Genomic DNA, 17,842 nt, shown 5'->3' with positions numbered 1-17,842 from the left:
AATCAAAGAAAAAAACACATTTATCTCCACATTACCCTAGCTAATGCACCCACATTCAAAAGCCAATATCGAAATTTTGTTACCACCGCTGAAGTTTGAGCAATCAACTAGTCGCCAATTAGCAAAAGTTAGCATTTGGTCCATTTTCTGCAGCTACTCCGAGTTGTGAGAAAGACCAAATCAAAGGTATAAAGGCACTAAACAATTTTTTATCCAACAAGTGTCTTCCTATATTCTCTGCAACATTTGTCAGAAAATGAGAGACTAGAAACTTCGATAGTAGCTAGTAGTCGTGCATTTGCGTACCCTTCATCACACAGCTTGCTCACGGTGACACCAAACTTTTGTCTGGAAAATGTTGGCTGCTGAGAACATGTTGACATCAAACTTTGTATCTAAGCACCATGTAGTAATGAGTCCACAGCGTTCAAATGGTATGTCGCGTAATCGTGACACTGGGCAGTATAGGGTTAAACATAAAAGTGCGTCCAGTTTCATAGCTCGAAAGATTTGATGAAGGTACTCTAAAAGTACCAGTAAATGTCCTTTTCATTTGTGTGTCCAGTAAAATCTTGTTAATTCGAACTTGAAGGGACTGGAGAAAATGTTCTAATTATCCGTATGTTTGAATCATCAAATGAGCCCGCAAAACCTGACAAGAACCAGTTGCCTGCGTCGCATTAAATTTGTTCAGTGAAAGACTGGGTAATGGCTGCTTGCTTTTGAGGTAAGAACAATGCAATGACTATTTTTTTACTTTCTCATCAATGCTTTATAGTATGCATACCATTGGGAGTGTCGGAACAGAAAGCAGAAATGCTCTATAATCATTAGGTAATGGGGCTCCTCGGCATCCTTCATTGTGCAGCACGGTAGCAATGGAGCTCCACCACTACCACGTCACTAGCGGTGGCTTCACCTCGCAGACTTCATCGCACAACAAAGTGTAAAGAGCTTGCAGTTTCGACTCACTTGAAGGACTGACGAACCTCGCGGACGGAAGCGAGGGAAATGCCAAAATGGCGAGAATAATAAGGGGAAAAAATAGACTAGCGACGCGCAGCTGGGCTCGCTTGGCTGGCGGGTGCTGGTTGGTTGAGTTGCCGTTGCCATGGTCTGGCGTGAAGCTGAAATGGGAACAGTTGGGGATAAGAGTTAATGGAGAATACCTAAGCAATTTGCGATTCGCTGATGACATAGCCTTGCTAAGTCACTCAGGAGATTAACTGCAAAGCATGATCAATGAGTTTTGCAGGCAGAGCAGAATGGTGGGGCTAAAAATTAACTGCAGAAGCCCAAATTAATGTTCAACAGTCTCGCAAGGGAACAGCAGTTCGCAATTGGTAGCGAGGTGCTGAAGTAGTAACGAAATATGTCTACTTAGGGCAGGTAGTGACCGCTGATCCAGATCATGAGAAGGAAATAACTAGGAGAATAAGAATGGTGCGTAGCGCATATGGCAGGTTCTCTCAGATCATAAATGACAGTTTGCCAATATGCCTCAAGAGAAAAGTATACAACCGTTGTATCTTGCCGGTACTCACCTGTGGGGCAGAAACATGGAGGCTAACAAAGAGGGTTCAGCTTAAGTTAAGGACAACGCAGCAAGCTATGGAATGAAAAATGATAGGTGTAACGTTAAGAGATCAGAAGCGGGCAGAGTGGGTGAGAGAAGAAACGCGTGTTAATGACATCCTAGTCGAAATCAAGCAGAAGAAGTGGGCTTGGGTAGGGCATGCAATGTGAAGGCAAGATAACCGCTGGTCCTTAAGGGTAATCGAGTGGATTCCAAGAGAAGGCAAGCATAGCAAGGGGCGGCAGAAAGTTAGGTGGGTGGATGAGATTAAAAAGTTTGCGGGGATATGGTGGCCGCAACTGGCAAAGGACAGGGTTAATTGGAGAGACATGGGAGAGGCCTTTTCCCTGCGGTGGGCGTAGTCAGGCTGATGGTGATGCTGATGGCGCGAAACCAAAACTATGAGGTCAATCTGTTCTCTGAGACAAGGCCATCTGTTCGTCGTCAGGTCTGTGCACTAGTGACTCTGCAGCATGGAATTCAAGCTTGAATAGGGCTATCTGAGCGATCGCTTGCTGCACCAGTCATACCTGGACACTGTTGCCCTTCGGGAGTCTGTTCAAATTAACTGCTGCGAGACCCATAGTGTTTGAATTAGAATACTATGCCATAGGCTTATGGGTGTTAGCTTGGACCGAGCCGACGGTTCGAACTATCCGGATTTCAGAATTAACAGAGGTCAAATTAACAAGCTTCTACTGTATGTGTAGCAGTGAACCCATTTTATGTTTGCAAAGTTATCAACCAGACTGCTAGCTTGTACTGTCATTAAAAGAGGAGAGGAGAGTGTGTTCTTTTTTCTTTTTTTTTTTGGAATGATGTATAATACATTAGTAAACATGGATCACCATGTGGAATTTAACTGCACCCATTAAATTAATTGTAATAGAACGAGTTGCATGCAGCTTTCGCCAGTCGCTCCTCTTGGGTTAGGTGCAAAAAAAGAGAAAAAAAAATTGTAGAGGTTTTAATTCATGGTTTTCTGTGGGGGGGGATTGCAACATGCACCACATCGTACAGGAGCTGTCGCGGGAGCTGCAGCTGACCAAGAAGCGGCTCGAGCTTCAGCAGGATAACCAGGGCAGCCCCCGGCAGGTTGGCGCACCTGAGCCTGTTGGCTTGGGCTCACGTACCAGCTCTACAGCTTCGCTGGAGACCCTGGGCTCGGGACCGAGTCAGGCCGCCGCCAGCAACCACCCCACAGTTACCTTTGTCAATGCCGGGAGGTCTACTGTGCCGGTGAGCAGCCTGCTCTTCCACACTTGTGTTAAGTGGAATGCTTTGCATGACTCAGCATTGAGCTGTTGTGACCTCTCATTGCCACCTATATGCAATATTCTTTATTCACGTCTAAGTGAAATGGCATTTCCCATCGATGCAGCTTCTACACAATATCTCCTTCAGTCGCTGCATCCGCATAAGTGGACATAAATGAAACGTACCTTAATTCCTTGTACACAAGGTGCACTAATGTGGACGCAACAAAATGCACTGAGACTTGAAAAATGATGTGCAGAAACACATTGAGCCAAGCATGCAAAATCTACTCAGAAAATCATTTTTTAGACACGTGGACATTTTTTGGCAGCTCTGATATGGCTTCAGTGAATGTGCGTTGTCATTTGCTTGTTTTGCAAGCATGAATGCTTTAAAAGGCCTAAAATGTCCAGATTTCTCTATATAAAAACTACATATAACAGGAATTAGTCAAAAAAGTGGTATGGTTTTAGCGTAGTTAAACAAGCCGACATGTGAAAGCATGTCTTTAGCCTGGTGCTGAAACGATTTAAGCTAGACTGCTTGTAGCTGTGCCGTCACTTGAGCGGTGCGTGCGTCAGCGACAGCGTCTTCGGAGTCTCACAATGGGCGAAGCCAGTGCAAGGCGCGAAGGAGGCCCAAGAGGCGCGCACGCGCAGTCCTGGTGGCACATGCTGCGCAAGGCGACAATGCCGCATGAGCTGCCGTCATTACGTAAAGCGTGCACTGGCAACACGTGTCCCATGGCACCATCTGCCAGCACAGCCACTAACCAACTCCGGTCGCACGGGTCAGCCCCAAAGGCCAAGCTTCATACAGTTTTCGAGGCTGGGTTTGAAACCTGTCAAGGAGTGCTTTTGCACTACAAGAAGTGTAATTGACACTTTTAATGCACTTTTGAGTTGCGTGTATATACTATAAAGACCTGGTAGGAATTGCATAATTTTAATCATCGGAGATAATGAAAATTTTTGTTTGGATTCCTTTCGTCCCTTTTTTTTTTTTTTTGAACATGCATCTTTTTAAAATCTGAAAATTTTGAGAATTTTGCCCTATTGGGTAATATAAGTAGTGCATGAAGGGGATACTATATGAACCGTGTGACTGGAAATTATTGTGACAAAACTCAAGGCTTCTTGTTTGAAAAATTGGGGCTGCTATGGCACTTTACAATGGAGTGATAACCTTTATGTTTGCATTAACTGGCAGTGGTTGATCTGCAAAGCTTGTGTAGGTACGGCATTCCCTGTCTCTCTGTATTGCAAATGCTCTGTAAAGGATACCATGTAGCCTGGCAAGGTTATTGAAGACGTGTGCCTCCACTTTTGCAGCGAAAGCTGTTATAGCTTTGGTTTAGACATGGTAGCCCTGTATTCTACCGTGTAATATACAGTGTCAGCCATAAGACCATGAATTATCAAATTGATTTAATTGAACTTGATTTGATTCAATTCACTTGCCACCTGCAGTGGTTGGGAGGTAGTGAAGTAGAGAGGAAAAATTCCTCTCTCCTCCTTTGGGGCAAAGTAGGGAGAGGGTAAGTATCAAGAAGAGAGAGAGGTTGGTAGGTGACGTGTGGCCTACTGGCTTGGAAGGAATATGCAGCCTGAGGAGTGTTCTACGGAAGAATGCTAGGCTATACAGCCAAACCAAAGCTATAACAGCTGCTGCTGATTTATGCACTGAGCCAGTAAGCCTAGCTCTGCAAATCTAATTATGTGGAGGGCACATTTCGTGTAGTTCTTACTTAAATTAGATGGCATACTCTATGCCTTCCTTTTCTAGCCATCCCAGTGAACATAAGTTTGTCTCAATATAGGAACCTTAAAAAAATTCCGAGGGCACTTAAAGCTGCTTACGTTCGTGAGAGTTCGACCTGAACATAGGTTGCACACTGAGAATTGAAACGAAGGTGCGCCTCCGAACTCTGATTCCATGAACACTGATTCCATGAACGCTGAATCCAAAAAGGTCTGAGCGAAACACTCTTGATGCTCTGTTCAAATACCTGTTGCAAGCTAGCTTTCAACCTGATTAAGAGACGTGGGCTATATGGAATGAGAAATCGTATGACACCACCTGCAACAGTGTGCAACTAACGGTTGTGCCTCAATTTTAATATGAAAATTGGTTTTTGAGGAAAGGAAATGGCACAGTAACTGTCTCACATATCAGTGCACACCTCAGCCACTCCTTAAAGGAGTATAGACATCTTATTTTGGTGGCATGGTTTCTTCTCTATAATAATGCGGAAGACACTACTATGCATGAATCGCCACGTGGTATTTGCCTGCGACTACTAAATAATTTATAATCGAATTTTTCTGTCATGCTGTTCCAGTTTCGGTTTCAACAGCCTAACAATGACTGATGTCAAATTTTGCTTATAGGTCACGTGAGACATAAAAAAAACTGCAATATAGTCGCTGCTTCTACATTCATTGTCATTGCAGCTCTTGAGGCAGGCTGGCTTCAGCATTGTAGCGAATTAAAACAACAAAGCAGCGATTTATCACTGTTTTTCTATGTCACACATGACTTATAAGCACAGTTTGATGACACAGTCATCGTTCAGCTGTTGAAACCGAAAGCAAAACAGCACAAGGAATTCGATAATAAATTATTTAGCAGTCGTAGGAGAATACCAGATCCTGTAGTCGATACAGCGTACTTTTCCGAGGACCTCCACATCCTGCATGATGCCAGGGTGAGCACACTACGCAGTCTATTTAATTTTTAGTCTCACCTTTGGGGCTCTTCCATGTTTACTTCCTGTTCTCTCATTTGCGGAAGAAGGTATTCAAGATTCGTAAATTATTTCGTCAGGCGAACTTGCGTGGCACCGGGATTCGAACCCCGGTCCTCTTGCACATGAAGCGGATTATCTGTCTCTACGCCATCGCTTCAGCTACCCTTGTATTACTGCTCCTTCAATGTTCAAACTATGAAACACAAAAAAAAAATCAATTTCTACATTGTACAGTTGGTACGATGTAGAAATTTAGTCCATTTTGTGCGACTAGCATGTGTTATAAAAATACCAACTTGAAAGGCTTTAATTTTGATGAAAATCGTGTGCAGTTGGTCTAGTTGAGACAGAAGTGCAGACTGTTTTCGGAGCAAGTGAAATCTGTTGCCATTGCAGTGCAGTTGTGGTTTACACCATTTGCTTGCGTCTTGCTGCAGTGAAAATGTAACCTTTTCAGAGCAGAATTTTTCTTTTCTTTTTTTTATTACTGTCACAAATAACAAACTCTGACTGTCATTGGCTTTTCTTCCCCATCCTAACTGCTGCTACTGCCCATATTCAATGAATGATTATTTAATTTTAAGGCATACATGCAGTCTGGGTCGTTATCATTGCTGTCACCTTGACAGCAGTTGTCTTCCTACTTTGCGTAAACATGTGTTCGCAGCCATTGGGACCCATAACAGTTTATGGTACTTATTGTCTGCACGAGGAAACGTTATTATTCTCCAGCGCAATTAATTTTAATGCGCTTTCTCAAGCAGAAACTAAGCAGCTCAATGTCCGTTATTGTGATGTTACGACAAACCAAAAATTTACGAGGTGCTCATCCAAAACATTCATTTCGAGCATCTGGTATAATGACACGGACAATCTTTAGAGGTTCGTAAGGTGCAAGCGATTTTTTATGCCACAATTCTCGTCTTGCTGTTCCAGCAAAAATTACCGCAAGATTAGAAACAAGCCGTTCAACACTGGCAAACAGCCAAATACGTGTGACCACTTTTTGTCTCACGGGGTTATTGCAGTGGTATGATGCATGTCTATCAAAATTTGTGGCCAGGCACCATGTGGGAATCAGTAGAAGGCAAAATGTGTTGGGCATTAAAGGGTTAAGAAGCAATACCAGTATTATAACAATAGAAGATACATTTTGTGCCTGCTCTTCTTGTGACAGTTGTTGCTTTAAGCCCTAGCAGGTGCATTGTATACATTGTATATTTTAGGACGATGCTGGTGCACATTTGTGGGCGCTTGTCTTGTCTCGCAGGGTAGCCCAGGGGCATCTGGTGCAAGCAGCTGTGGGTCGCCTGAGCATGCACCAGCGGCCCCCGCACAGCTTGAGCTGGACAAGCAGATGCTGGTGGAGCGCATTGTGCGGCTGCAGAAGAACCTTGCACGACGCAATGACAAGATTGAATTCCTAGAGGAACACATCAAGCAGCTGCTTCTCGAGATGAAGAAGAAATCTAAGTAGGTGGCTGTTCTTGTGAGCAACGTCTAATAGGCCAGCGAAGCAGTGTCTCTTTGCAGAGCTCTTTCCCACCTCTAAAGCGAGCTTTGCAATTTAGCACTGATTACTCTTAAATCTTGAATTTGGTCTTGGTGAATGGGTATATGCAAGTTAGTTGCGTATTAATTAATTTTGGTGTTTACACATTCAAACTAAGAACCTTTGAGGCATAATTAATGCATCTGATGGCAAGTGGCATTGTTCTACACTGCTCTGGTGATTTATGTGATTTAGACCTTTATAAGTTGCAAGCTGTGTACATGTCTCACACGCATACAGATGGCAAAATTGCTCTCGGAATGACTCTAGGAAATGAAGGACATCACTTTCAAGCCATTTTCGACTACTGTTTTCTTTTTGTAGAAAAAGGGGTGCACATTTGTTCCAATGACTTTGTAAGAAGACCTCAAATGTGGTACAAATCCGTTCTTCAGTCTTAATGATGTATAAGAAAACTTGCATTAGAATTGAAAATTGCTTCAAGAAGTATTACAGTAGACTCCTTTTAGACGAACTTGAAGGAGCCAGAAAATTTGTTCATCCAAACAGAGGTGCCCTAAAGAAGATATATGAGCAGCCTAGGTGTGCCCTGAACAATGAATAGTTTAGCCTTTTGTAGAGAAGATAATTGCAAATATAGTATTTATTGCACTATGCATGAAGCGAGCTGAAGACAGAACGTGAAAAAAGCTCGCATTATCCTACTTGAAAATGGCATTGGACCAGTTTTATTTTTATTTTATTTTTTCACTGCATACCACAGCGGCTGCTATTTGTTCTTTTTTAGGTTTTTTTTTTTTTTTTTCCTGTGCATCCTGGTTTGAACGCTTCGAAGTGCTAACAATGCTTACACTGAGGCTAGTTGGTTGATCATCTTCCCAAACGTATGCACTACTTAGAAAATACAAGAGGACGCAATGACATATGACACAAGTGCAAACTTACAACTGTTTATTATTTATCAAAGGAGGGTATTTATACATAGTATCATAATCACAGACATACCGTCATGCATGCATGTTAGCATTTTTGTATTGTCTACTACCCCACATCTGGACTTCTATCATGTCTATCTCGTTTTTTGCCCACTCGTGTATGTTTCAGAGCATTTTGAAGTCCTGCGATCACAAAATGACAGACAGTATCAACATGTAAACGAGCTGATTGATCGACAGTGGTTTCCCTGATAGCATGATCGTGTCAGGGGCAGAAGAACTGCCAAAAACCATGACGAGGAGAAAACTGATGTTGAGGTAACCAGTCAGAAGAGAACAGTCGGTTGTTATACCATATGTTCATAAAATGACACACGGACTGAAGAAGGTGGCTAACAAACACAAGGTGAATGTTTATTGAGGGCACCAAAAAGAGAAGCCAGTGCAAACAAAATCGCAAACCATTTTTAGGCAAAACTGCAACAGTAGGCAAGGAGAATAACGAATTGAAAGGGAAATTGTGGAAGCTTTTTTAATAGGAACAACGGACAAAGGAATGTGTGTAAGTATGCGACCTATCGCTATTACGAAAAATGAGTGAGATGTGATGGAAGTGCAGACGAAGAATAGTGTACAATGTAAAAATGGTCACATGCATGCATGACGGTATTTCTGTGATTATGATACTATGTATTATGATACTATGTATAAATACCCCCCTTCAATAAGTTATTAAACAGTTGTAAGTTTGCTTGTGGCATATTTGTGTTTTCTGAGTAGCTCACACGTTTGAGAAGCTTCGAACCGCTTCAAAGAGACACCGCGCAACTTTCCGTACACTGCAGGCACTGCATGCCGTACTGATATCTGGGCATCTCTGTACCGCAATAGCATGTGTTGCGATGCCAGGTCACTTACAAATGCAGCCCCACAGTTTTTAAGGGGAGATGCAGTTTGAAAAATTTTCATTTTAAAAATCAGATTTGTGTTTTTGATTGTCTGAGCAACCTTGGTCCTCCCTTTTTCAAAAAATCACAGCCAGAAATGACCAGGCAATTAATAAGGAACTCAATTAAAGCACTAGTAGCAGCTGTGAGAGGTACAGATCAGACCCATTATCAAGTATGCGATACTTTCAAGGTACTTACTCATGAGTGACTGCCACGTACTTCACTCTGTGACCATGGCTGTAAGTGAGCGCATATTTTTGTGGGTTTGGGTGGTAAAAAATACTTTCAGTGCAAAATACTAAAAAATTTTACTGACACTGCCAATTCAGGCCCTCCAATGTTATAAATTTTCTTTTTTAATACTTAGAGAAGAAATTGAGCATTAATACTGTTAAACGCGTGTAAGGGCCACACCTGAATTTTCCCCAGGGGAGAATAGCCTTCTAAATGCACGCGCTGTGGTCTCCGTGATCAGCTCCGGCTGCGAGCAACGATGCACTTGATAGCAGAGCGCTTGATCGCGGAGGCCACGCATGCTCACAGGAGCTTCCAAGTGCCGTCCATGGATGGCACCCGAGGCCGCGGTTATCGTCATCAGCGTCAACTTTTTCCTCCGCCGCGACCTCCCGCTATCCACATAGGCATCAGTATCTCCAGCTCCAGCCTTTTCAAAAAGCCTTTTGTTGCTTTTATGGCGTGTTAGCGTGTTCACCGTAGTAGTGGTGGTTGTAGCTTTCGTGTGCTGCCGCCGAGCGTTGCAGTTTTAGCTCGATGGGCAAGCACCTTAATAGCTACGCGGCTGGGAGTTAGCTCTTGAATATGGCAAGCTTGCGGCGGGCAGGAAATTTGACGTGGCTAAGAAGTGCGTCCGATGATGGTGCAACCAAAAGGATGCATTCAGAAACACAAGCTGCAAAATGCGTGCTTTCTGAGGCAAGCTGTTTTAGTTTCCCGAACTGGAAGAAGAGCTGCTCTGCTATGTGATGGAAGTGCGGAACAACAGCTGCGCATTGACGGCAGACATCCTGCGCAGCTTCTATTGGGATGAGCTCAGAGTCGAAATACTTCGCGAGGGAAGATTTAACGTAGAACAAATGCCGCTTATTCCCTGATTGGTGTGTTTTTACATTAAAAAAAAAAAATCCACACGTTGCCTGTACAGGCCGCACCCCGAAAATTGGCCCTCGGATCTGGAAAAAAAAGTGCGGCTCTTACACGCGTTTATACAGTAGTTTGCAGAGACATAGTGTAGACAACAGAGACTTCAAAATTACTGCCATGGAAGCTCAGTGGTTATGGTGCTTGGCTGCTGACCCAAAAGACATGGTTTCAATCCCGGCTGCGGCGGTCGCATTTGGATGGAGGCAAACTGCGACCCATGTACTGTGCGATGTCAGCGCACGATAAAGAACCCCAGGTGGTCGAAATTTCCGAAGTCCTTCACTGTGGCATCCCTCATAGCCTCAGTCGCTTTGGGACGTTAAGCCCCAATAAGCCTATAATTCAAAATCATGATTTTTTGAAAATTTACATTTTTTGTCTTTTTTGCAATTTCAAGACCCATATCGCCCCTTAAAGGAAATACATTTTTTCAAGAACTGCTGGTTATTATTGTTCAGTGCTGTTAAGATTCCTCAGCTTCAGCCCAAAATAATGACATTCCCCCTTTCTCTCATCGTGTATCCATCTCCCATGAACTGTTAATAGCTGTCTCCAAGCATTATTCACCACATACGTTTCCCCAGTATTTCTTCGGGCTTCTCTTTATAGTCTTCTTGCATGGATATATTGACATATGCTAGAACTTTTGTGCCTGTCTGCGTCATCCTTATGGAAGTATGTATATATATATATTTTTTTTAATTTGTGTTTGTAGGATAATTCAAAATTACATAATCAGAGAAGAGGCCGGTGCATTGGTTCCTACCAGTATGGATTGCAACAAGGTGAGCTCCTGATCTCGCGTTTCAGACCTCCACGTTTTTTGGAGTGCATTCTAACGGCACAAATGGCCACTTTCTTTTTGTTGGTGTTTATTTGCAAGCAGTCGTTAGGGAAAAAGCAAAAGGTAACCACAGCCTCCCTCTACGGCTTTGGACAAAAATGGCTACCTCTCAGCTTTTTGTCTTCGCAGGCAGAGATCTCCAAGAAAGGAGGTATCATGGCATCTGTGTACAACAGCCATGCTGTGGACACAACTATGACTCTGGAGCTGTCCCTGGAAATTAACCAAAAGCTCCAGGCAGTTCTCGAAGATACCTTGCTGAAAAACATCACCCTTAAAGTGAGCTTAGCACAAGTTTTTCCAAGCCTGTATTCACACATCTCATCCTCCTTTGGCAGGCAAAAAAGCCTGCAGATAAGTTTGAGGAAGCTTGTATTATCTCTTTTTGTCCTCTGTATGTAGTTTGCTCATTTTATTCTGCATTATTTGTACTTGCAGCACTCCAAATGTTCTTTCAACAGTACATCTGTTCCCGACATCACCACTTCTCCCCTGAATGTCGCTTAGATGTCCACAGTAGTATCTGCATTTGAAAGTGATAAACTCTCCAAGCTCAAAGGGGTGTTCAGGCTGTTTTGAGTGCATTACAAAATCTGGTGTTCAGTGGGCGAGGGTGATGGTATGTTTGTTGAGATAAATTATGGACGTAAAGGGCAAGTACTATTGGTGAAAGTACCACCCATTGAATAATGTCAAAAAGAAACTCTTTGTTATATTTTAGTGCAAATGAACCAGCATATCAGAAGAAAAAAAAAGGTGTTTGCAATTTTTGTGCGAAACCGTTGCCAAAAGTTTGTAATCCATTCTGTCCATGGGTAGAGTGGGCTCACTCCACACACTGGCAGCGTTGTCACTGCCTCATGGCTGCAAGGCTTTTGAATTTGAGGAGGGTTACGCTTTCACACCTTAGTGATGTTGATAGCAGGATGTGCCAGTAGTGAGCATGGTGTGCATCTTATCAACAGGTATTGCATGCAGCTGCTGTGTGGGCATGGACGCAAGAAAAAAGCGTGCCTTTTAAGTGGCCTGTTCAACACTTTATATTGAGCTCTATGGCTTGCTGTAGAGCAGCACCTGCATTTTCCTTCTGCCACTTTTGTATCAATGCTTACTGTGTATGTTTGGTTCTGTAGTTAGGAGGAGGCAGAGGACACATTGAAGCTGGCCTAGATTGGTGGATTACTGCTTGCTAATCATCAAAAGGCACAGAAAGTTAAGCTTTTAAAGCTACAAAATGGTAAAAAATGAAGGCAGGTATCACCACCAGTAGATCAAATGTGTTCCCAGAAGTAGAGTGATGATATTGAGAGATGTTTTGTTAAATAGAGCAGAAAATGATAGAGTATACGCTCGAATGTTAGCCCTTTAGCCGCTTATTTAACTCTCGAAAAACCGACCAAAATTACAGATTTTTTTTAAGTTTTCATAATTTTTTCTGTGCAATTCTGATTCTGAAAATATATTACATCATTGATTTCTGGTTATTATTAGCACAAAAACTAAAAAAAAAACAAAATCTGTTGTTGAGGGCGGCTTTCCCTCAATGTATGACGTGGTAATGACTTACAATGTACTAAATTTCGAAGTATTTATTTGATGCAAAAGACAGTAACACACTGAGAAGTGCACAGCTGTAGCAGCTTGAAAATTGTCGATGTAGCCGCTTGAAAATTCACTCAATAAAAAGAATTTGAGACCAAATCTTGAAAGTTTGAGTGGAAGATATTGCTTCCATGCTAATCTTCCTTTGAAAAGCAAGAGACTGTCATCAACGGACAGATTCTCTTCTGGCACATAGGCAGCAAGGAAGGCCTTGTTCAGCCTTGTGATAACAGGCCACAGCTTCCATTGCCTGGGTTGCAGATGGGTAGCTTCATCCATGGTTTTCAAGTTGCTGAAATGGAAGCAGTGCATCAACACGCTTAAGCAGTTCCTGGTCTTCCTGAACACTGGTGTCTGCAAAACTTCCTTTGTTGATCAGTACATCTCGAATTGAGGTTTGCCAACAATACCCTGCAATATTATTTGTGCAAAGAAGACCATCATCTGATCACGGTCTACTAGTTTCCATGTGGAACCCCGAGCAGTTCAATACGCTACTGCGTAACGGTTCATCTCTGTCACGATTAGATCAGTGATGCCCTGGTCAAAAAATACATGGAATCAGCCAAGAATATCATTCTCGTCAGGGGGCTGCCACAGACGTGCACTACTCAGCGCGTCACCGCTGTCGTCGTTGCCCTCATCGTCATCTGAAGCAATATCCAGCTCAAACACACACTACTGTCAGACACAAATTCCATGTCGTCAGCAACGCTGCTTTCTGTACTCTAAGAAGCGCCTCTTTTTCTCCGAGCATCGCCACCAAAGGCATTCTTCATGTGAAGCGCCATTATGAAAAGACAGTTGCCAGGCAAAACGCGCGGAAAACGAGAAATGCAGTTTTTTTATAGACAACTATCGCTCTCTAGGTATTGACAATTGCAACCAAAGCAACAGATGATCGTAACTTGTCTTTGTTGGCGGAAACAGCGGAAGATCGGGCCGGACGAGTGTGACTTGTCGCTGGCAATATTGGTACCAACTCCCGTGACGAGTGCAGCTCGGGGTTGGCGGTTAAAGGGTTAAGATGACTTGTGTCGCTACTGTTAGTGGACTTTCATCACATCATCATGCATAAAAAATGAAAACGAAGATTTAATTCACAAATTAAACATAGCGAACCTACCACACTCAACGTCATCACCTACATCACGAGCCTCAGAAAAAATATTCCAACTCCCAATTTCACAGCAGTTGAAGAGTCGTGAAAGGACCAGCCATCTGATTTTACTAATAATGGAAACCTGATGGAGTGTCCTCGGTGCCTCTTAAAGATTACATACCACATTCACAATACTGCTCATTGAGCCGTCTATATGAATAATAGAATAATGCGCACAAAGAACATGCAAACAGAAGAACGAATCCTTTCTTCGCCTTGGCTATCCTTGGTGTTAGCAGGTCTTTGTATCGGTTTATGTTATTGGAGTGCAAAAGACAAAGCCGTTGCAATATGTTTTTCAGAAGCCTCTTATTAGTTGCGGCCTACAGGCTTCAGTCATTTCTTACTCCTTTATTACCATGAGCCCATTGGGGCAGCCTACACACAGCAGATCCGATGACTGCCGCAGCATATCAGAACCACAGGACATTCTTTTTGCCACAATACCATGAATTACTATCTAGAGGATTTTACTCTACTGGCTCATTTAGCCCTTAAACATTCATTATATAGGACCCTCTGGTCAAAAACCTCGTGTATGGTGAATGTGGTACGCTGATAAAAGTTTACATGAGATCTGAACGTATTCTCATCTTGCTAGGCCTCACTTCATTTTGCCTCGTAACTGTTCTGTTCGTTGTATAAGCAAGCTCTCTTTGGCAGGTTGCTTTCCGCTTTTTTTCCTCTGACTTGAGATTGTTATAGTCACTCTGGTCGTGGCTTTCTTCTTTTAATCTTTATCAATTCTTAGGTCACATGGGATTTTTAATCTGATGGTGCTTGTGTGTTGTTGTTTTTTCCCCACGACCTCTGCAGGAGAATATAAACACCCTCGGGGAGGAAATAGCACGCCTTAGCAAGGATTATCGCAACCTTGATGCAACGCAGTGCCGGCGAAAGTGAGAAGAACTGTACCTTAATAGAGCTGCCCTGCTGCTCCTTTGAATGCAAGTGGGGCCTTGGGAATCAGTCCTTTGTACATATGCTAGTTAGATACAATGTCTGGGTTTATTTTGCCAACTTGTAGCGATAAGGCTGCAGATGCTAGCTAGGCCTTTCAGTGTTCATGCTTAGCTGCCTGAGAGAGTTGGCATATACAGGTTTTAAACAAGGACAGTCCTGTGACTCCTTGTGCAGTCTCCATTATTCTTTTTCTTTGCCAGTTTTCATTGTACATTGTCACATCTTAGTGTCACGTGCCTTGTAGAGTGTGTCTTCTGTGAGACAAGAAATGATCGACCTGTGCAGAGCTCCGCAACCATGATTACAGTGCACATTGTTTTTTTGCACTTGGCAGCTGTACTTCAAATGGATGCCTGTGCTGAGCTTTTCTGAAGTGTTCATGAGCAGAAAAACATACTTTCTGGGTGTAATCGTAATGTGCATGTTGACTATCACTTGCTCTTTTCTCCAGACCCGTTCTTAAAACCCAAGGAAAGCCTCTAGTTCTCTTCTATATTAGATTGTAATTGTTAACAGTCAGAAAGTTTTAGACTTTTTGGCACTTATACTGAAAGATGGCATACGCCTATCCTTAGCAAGACAAGTGATAGGGAAACTAGCCTCTTTGTTTCTTATCAGTCACTCAAGTTGTTTTTTAGTTCAGTGCCAATCAGGCACAGCTTGCAAACTTTCATTCAACACCTTGACATCTCTTAACAATTTTCTCTCTCTCGCTCATTTTTTTTTTTTTGCATATCTGTCTCAATGGCATTATATGGCTTGATGACAGGGTTGGCCCTGATCTGGCAGTACACCCTGTATCGCAGCATAATCTCAAACTGAAAGTGTGCATGTGTTCATGTGTTCGTGTGTGTGTGCGTGCATGCGTGTGGGTGTGTGTGCGTGCATGTCCTATATATATATATATATATATATATATATATATATAGTTTACTCTATAAAACAGACTATTCAAATCAATTTAGTGAGAGTGGGTGGCCTGCTGAAGGCAAATACTAATTGTGTATAAGTGTATAAGTGTATAAGGTGTTCGTTATGCTGACTAGCTTGAAAGCTCCTTACAGCTGTAGTGTGCTGCTTCTTAATTGTGTTTCCCTTAACATTAGTACAAACATCATAGTACTGATGTGGCAGTTGGTTCCATGTGCTTTTGAAAGGCTATTGTGAAAGCTGAGATAAAAGACAGTCACTAATGAAATGAGTACCCTGCCCCTAACAATAGCCAAGTGATACATTATTAAGGAACAATGCACGTCTACAACTTTTGCTAATTCTTTTTATTTTTGTATTCCTCCTCATTAGCACCACAGTTAGTGCAGTGCAGAGTTGTGTATTTGAAATGTTCTTTGTTGTCCAGCATGCAAATGCCTCTGTTGTGTTTTGGTTGCTTTGCAATGTATTTGAAGTGCTGCCCTTAAGTCACCTAAATGCTGTCAGAATTGCAAAACTGACACCTTGTAGACTTTGCGTCTTTCTGGTGAGACTGGCCACTTTCAATATTTTTTCATGTAATAGAAATTTGCCAGTAGCATTGAGCACAGTTAAGCCATGGTTAGGGTGAACAATTGGAGCAAGTATGAAAATTGTTTTTACTGATCATGTTAACAAGCAACTACATTTGTGCATGAATTCTTGTGAACTCGGTTAAACTCAGACACAGTTCGTTTCATTTATGTGACATGCTTTTAGAATTTTTGGCACTGGTGTCTTTTTTTTTTTTTTTGCTGCTTGTAGAGTTCACTGGATGCAAGTTGTATGGTACAAGTCTAATGAGTAAAATGGTTCAAATTCACACTCTACATTGGCCCCTTGCTATGTCTATCGCATTATTCCAGTGGCAAAACAAGAGTATCATGGTCAGATCATGCAAATTCAGAGCTATGGTGCAGTTTTGGGGGTTAGCAGTCTGCTGTAATAGTTAACACATGCAAAAACACTTGTTTGTACTATATTTGTTGCTTGCATATGTAGCGCTCATAATGCATCATACTGCAAATTGCTCAATAGTACACAGTATTGGTCGAGTTCGTTTTCGTTTATTGTGTTGTTCCAGTGTAACGAAGGCAAAAGACAGAAAGACAACAAACAAGAAAGCACCCCTTTTCATCTTTCTCTCTGTCCCGCATCTTCTCTATGCTGGAACAATATGCTATACAAATTGTTATATGTGCTGAAGGTGGAAATTTCTTTCCATAGCTCATGCGCAAAAGTTATGTTTTGACTTGTGCAGCGATTATTACTGGAAGCACGTGCTCTGGACCTTGAAGCCTCTGTTTTACAATCAAGATGTTTTGCAGTCTAGTGTACATGTATGCATCTTTATTTTTTGCATGCCAGTGCTTTGACCTGCACAAAGTTTTTGCTGAAATTTATTAAACAGTTTCAAACAGTGTCATTGTGCCTGCAGAACGTTTCAAGTTGACAAGCTGCTTTGTGCTAATGGGGTCACAGCTATGTATCTCTTCTTATTTTATTATTCTTTTTATCTTGTAAGCACGATCCGTTTTTTTTTTTTACAATTAGTGCGCAACACACTTGAGACAACGTGCTCCCCTCCCCCCTCTTCGCACAAATAATGTTCCATGGAAAAACCACATTTACTGCCATTTTTTCAAGCAAGGGAAGTTCAACAGGACCAGCCCTTCCAAATGGTGCCTGTGAATCTGCTGCTGGTGTAAAAAGCACCTTTACACATTTCCTTGGTCTTGAAGGAGTTCGTTGAGCTGGATGGGTTGGTTGCAGCCAGTTCATTACTTGAAGCCAGGTTCAATCCCGGCTGCACCAGCTACGTTTTGTTGCAAGCAAAATGCTAAAGGCACCCATGCTCTGTGCAATGTCAGCTCACGTGGTCTAAATCAATCCGGAGCCCTTCACTACAGTGTTCCTCATATCCCATCCACATAATTTACAATTCTTTTTTTACAAAGCCAAGAGAACTGAAATGGTAAAATCCCACATTGTCCTGTCACTGCATAAAAAAAAAAAAAAAGTTTATGGCCTTCAGGGTTTATGACAGTGTTTATCCTCTTCAAGGTGAAAAGCTTCAAGTTGAGAGGTTTATGTTACTCTTCTTTTCTTCCGAGAAATAATTCAGCTTGTTAAGCTGTTTTTATCTCTCTGACATAAAATA

The 17,842-nt window shown here is 42.3% G+C and overlaps 1 protein-coding gene across 4 annotated transcripts in view; it reads left to right on the top strand.

Moving 5' to 3' along the window:
* Positions 1 to 17,107, top strand: part of LOC149349483 (coiled-coil domain-containing protein 186-like) — a 65,551-nt gene extending 48,444 nt beyond the window's left edge. For 3 of the 4 annotated variants that reach the window (XM_089578450.1, XM_089578452.1, XM_089578451.1), the window contains exons 13-17: positions 2,597 to 2,815; positions 6,853 to 7,055; positions 10,857 to 10,926; positions 11,115 to 11,264; positions 14,566 to 17,107. In XM_089578450.1, the coding sequence (XP_089434576.1) occupies positions 2,597 to 2,815; positions 6,853 to 7,055; positions 10,857 to 10,926; positions 11,115 to 11,264; positions 14,566 to 14,652 (729 nt within the window). In that variant the 3' untranslated portion in view covers positions 14,653 to 17,107. The remainder of the gene's footprint in view (positions 1 to 2,596; positions 2,816 to 6,852; positions 7,056 to 10,856; positions 10,927 to 11,114; positions 11,265 to 14,565) is intronic. The other variant, XR_016290100.1, reaches the window with a different exon arrangement.
* Positions 17,108 to 17,842: the final 735 nt, after the last annotated feature.

The sequence above is a fragment of the Amblyomma mixtum genome, chromosome 3 (assembly GCF_055824585.1).
Source record: "Amblyomma mixtum isolate Tamu chromosome 3, ASM5582458v1, whole genome shotgun sequence".
Taxonomy (NCBI): Eukaryota; Metazoa; Arthropoda; class Arachnida; order Ixodida; family Ixodidae; genus Amblyomma; species Amblyomma mixtum.
Note: the sequence above shows the minus strand (reverse complement) of the source record. Positions and strands in the feature narration are given on the sequence as shown.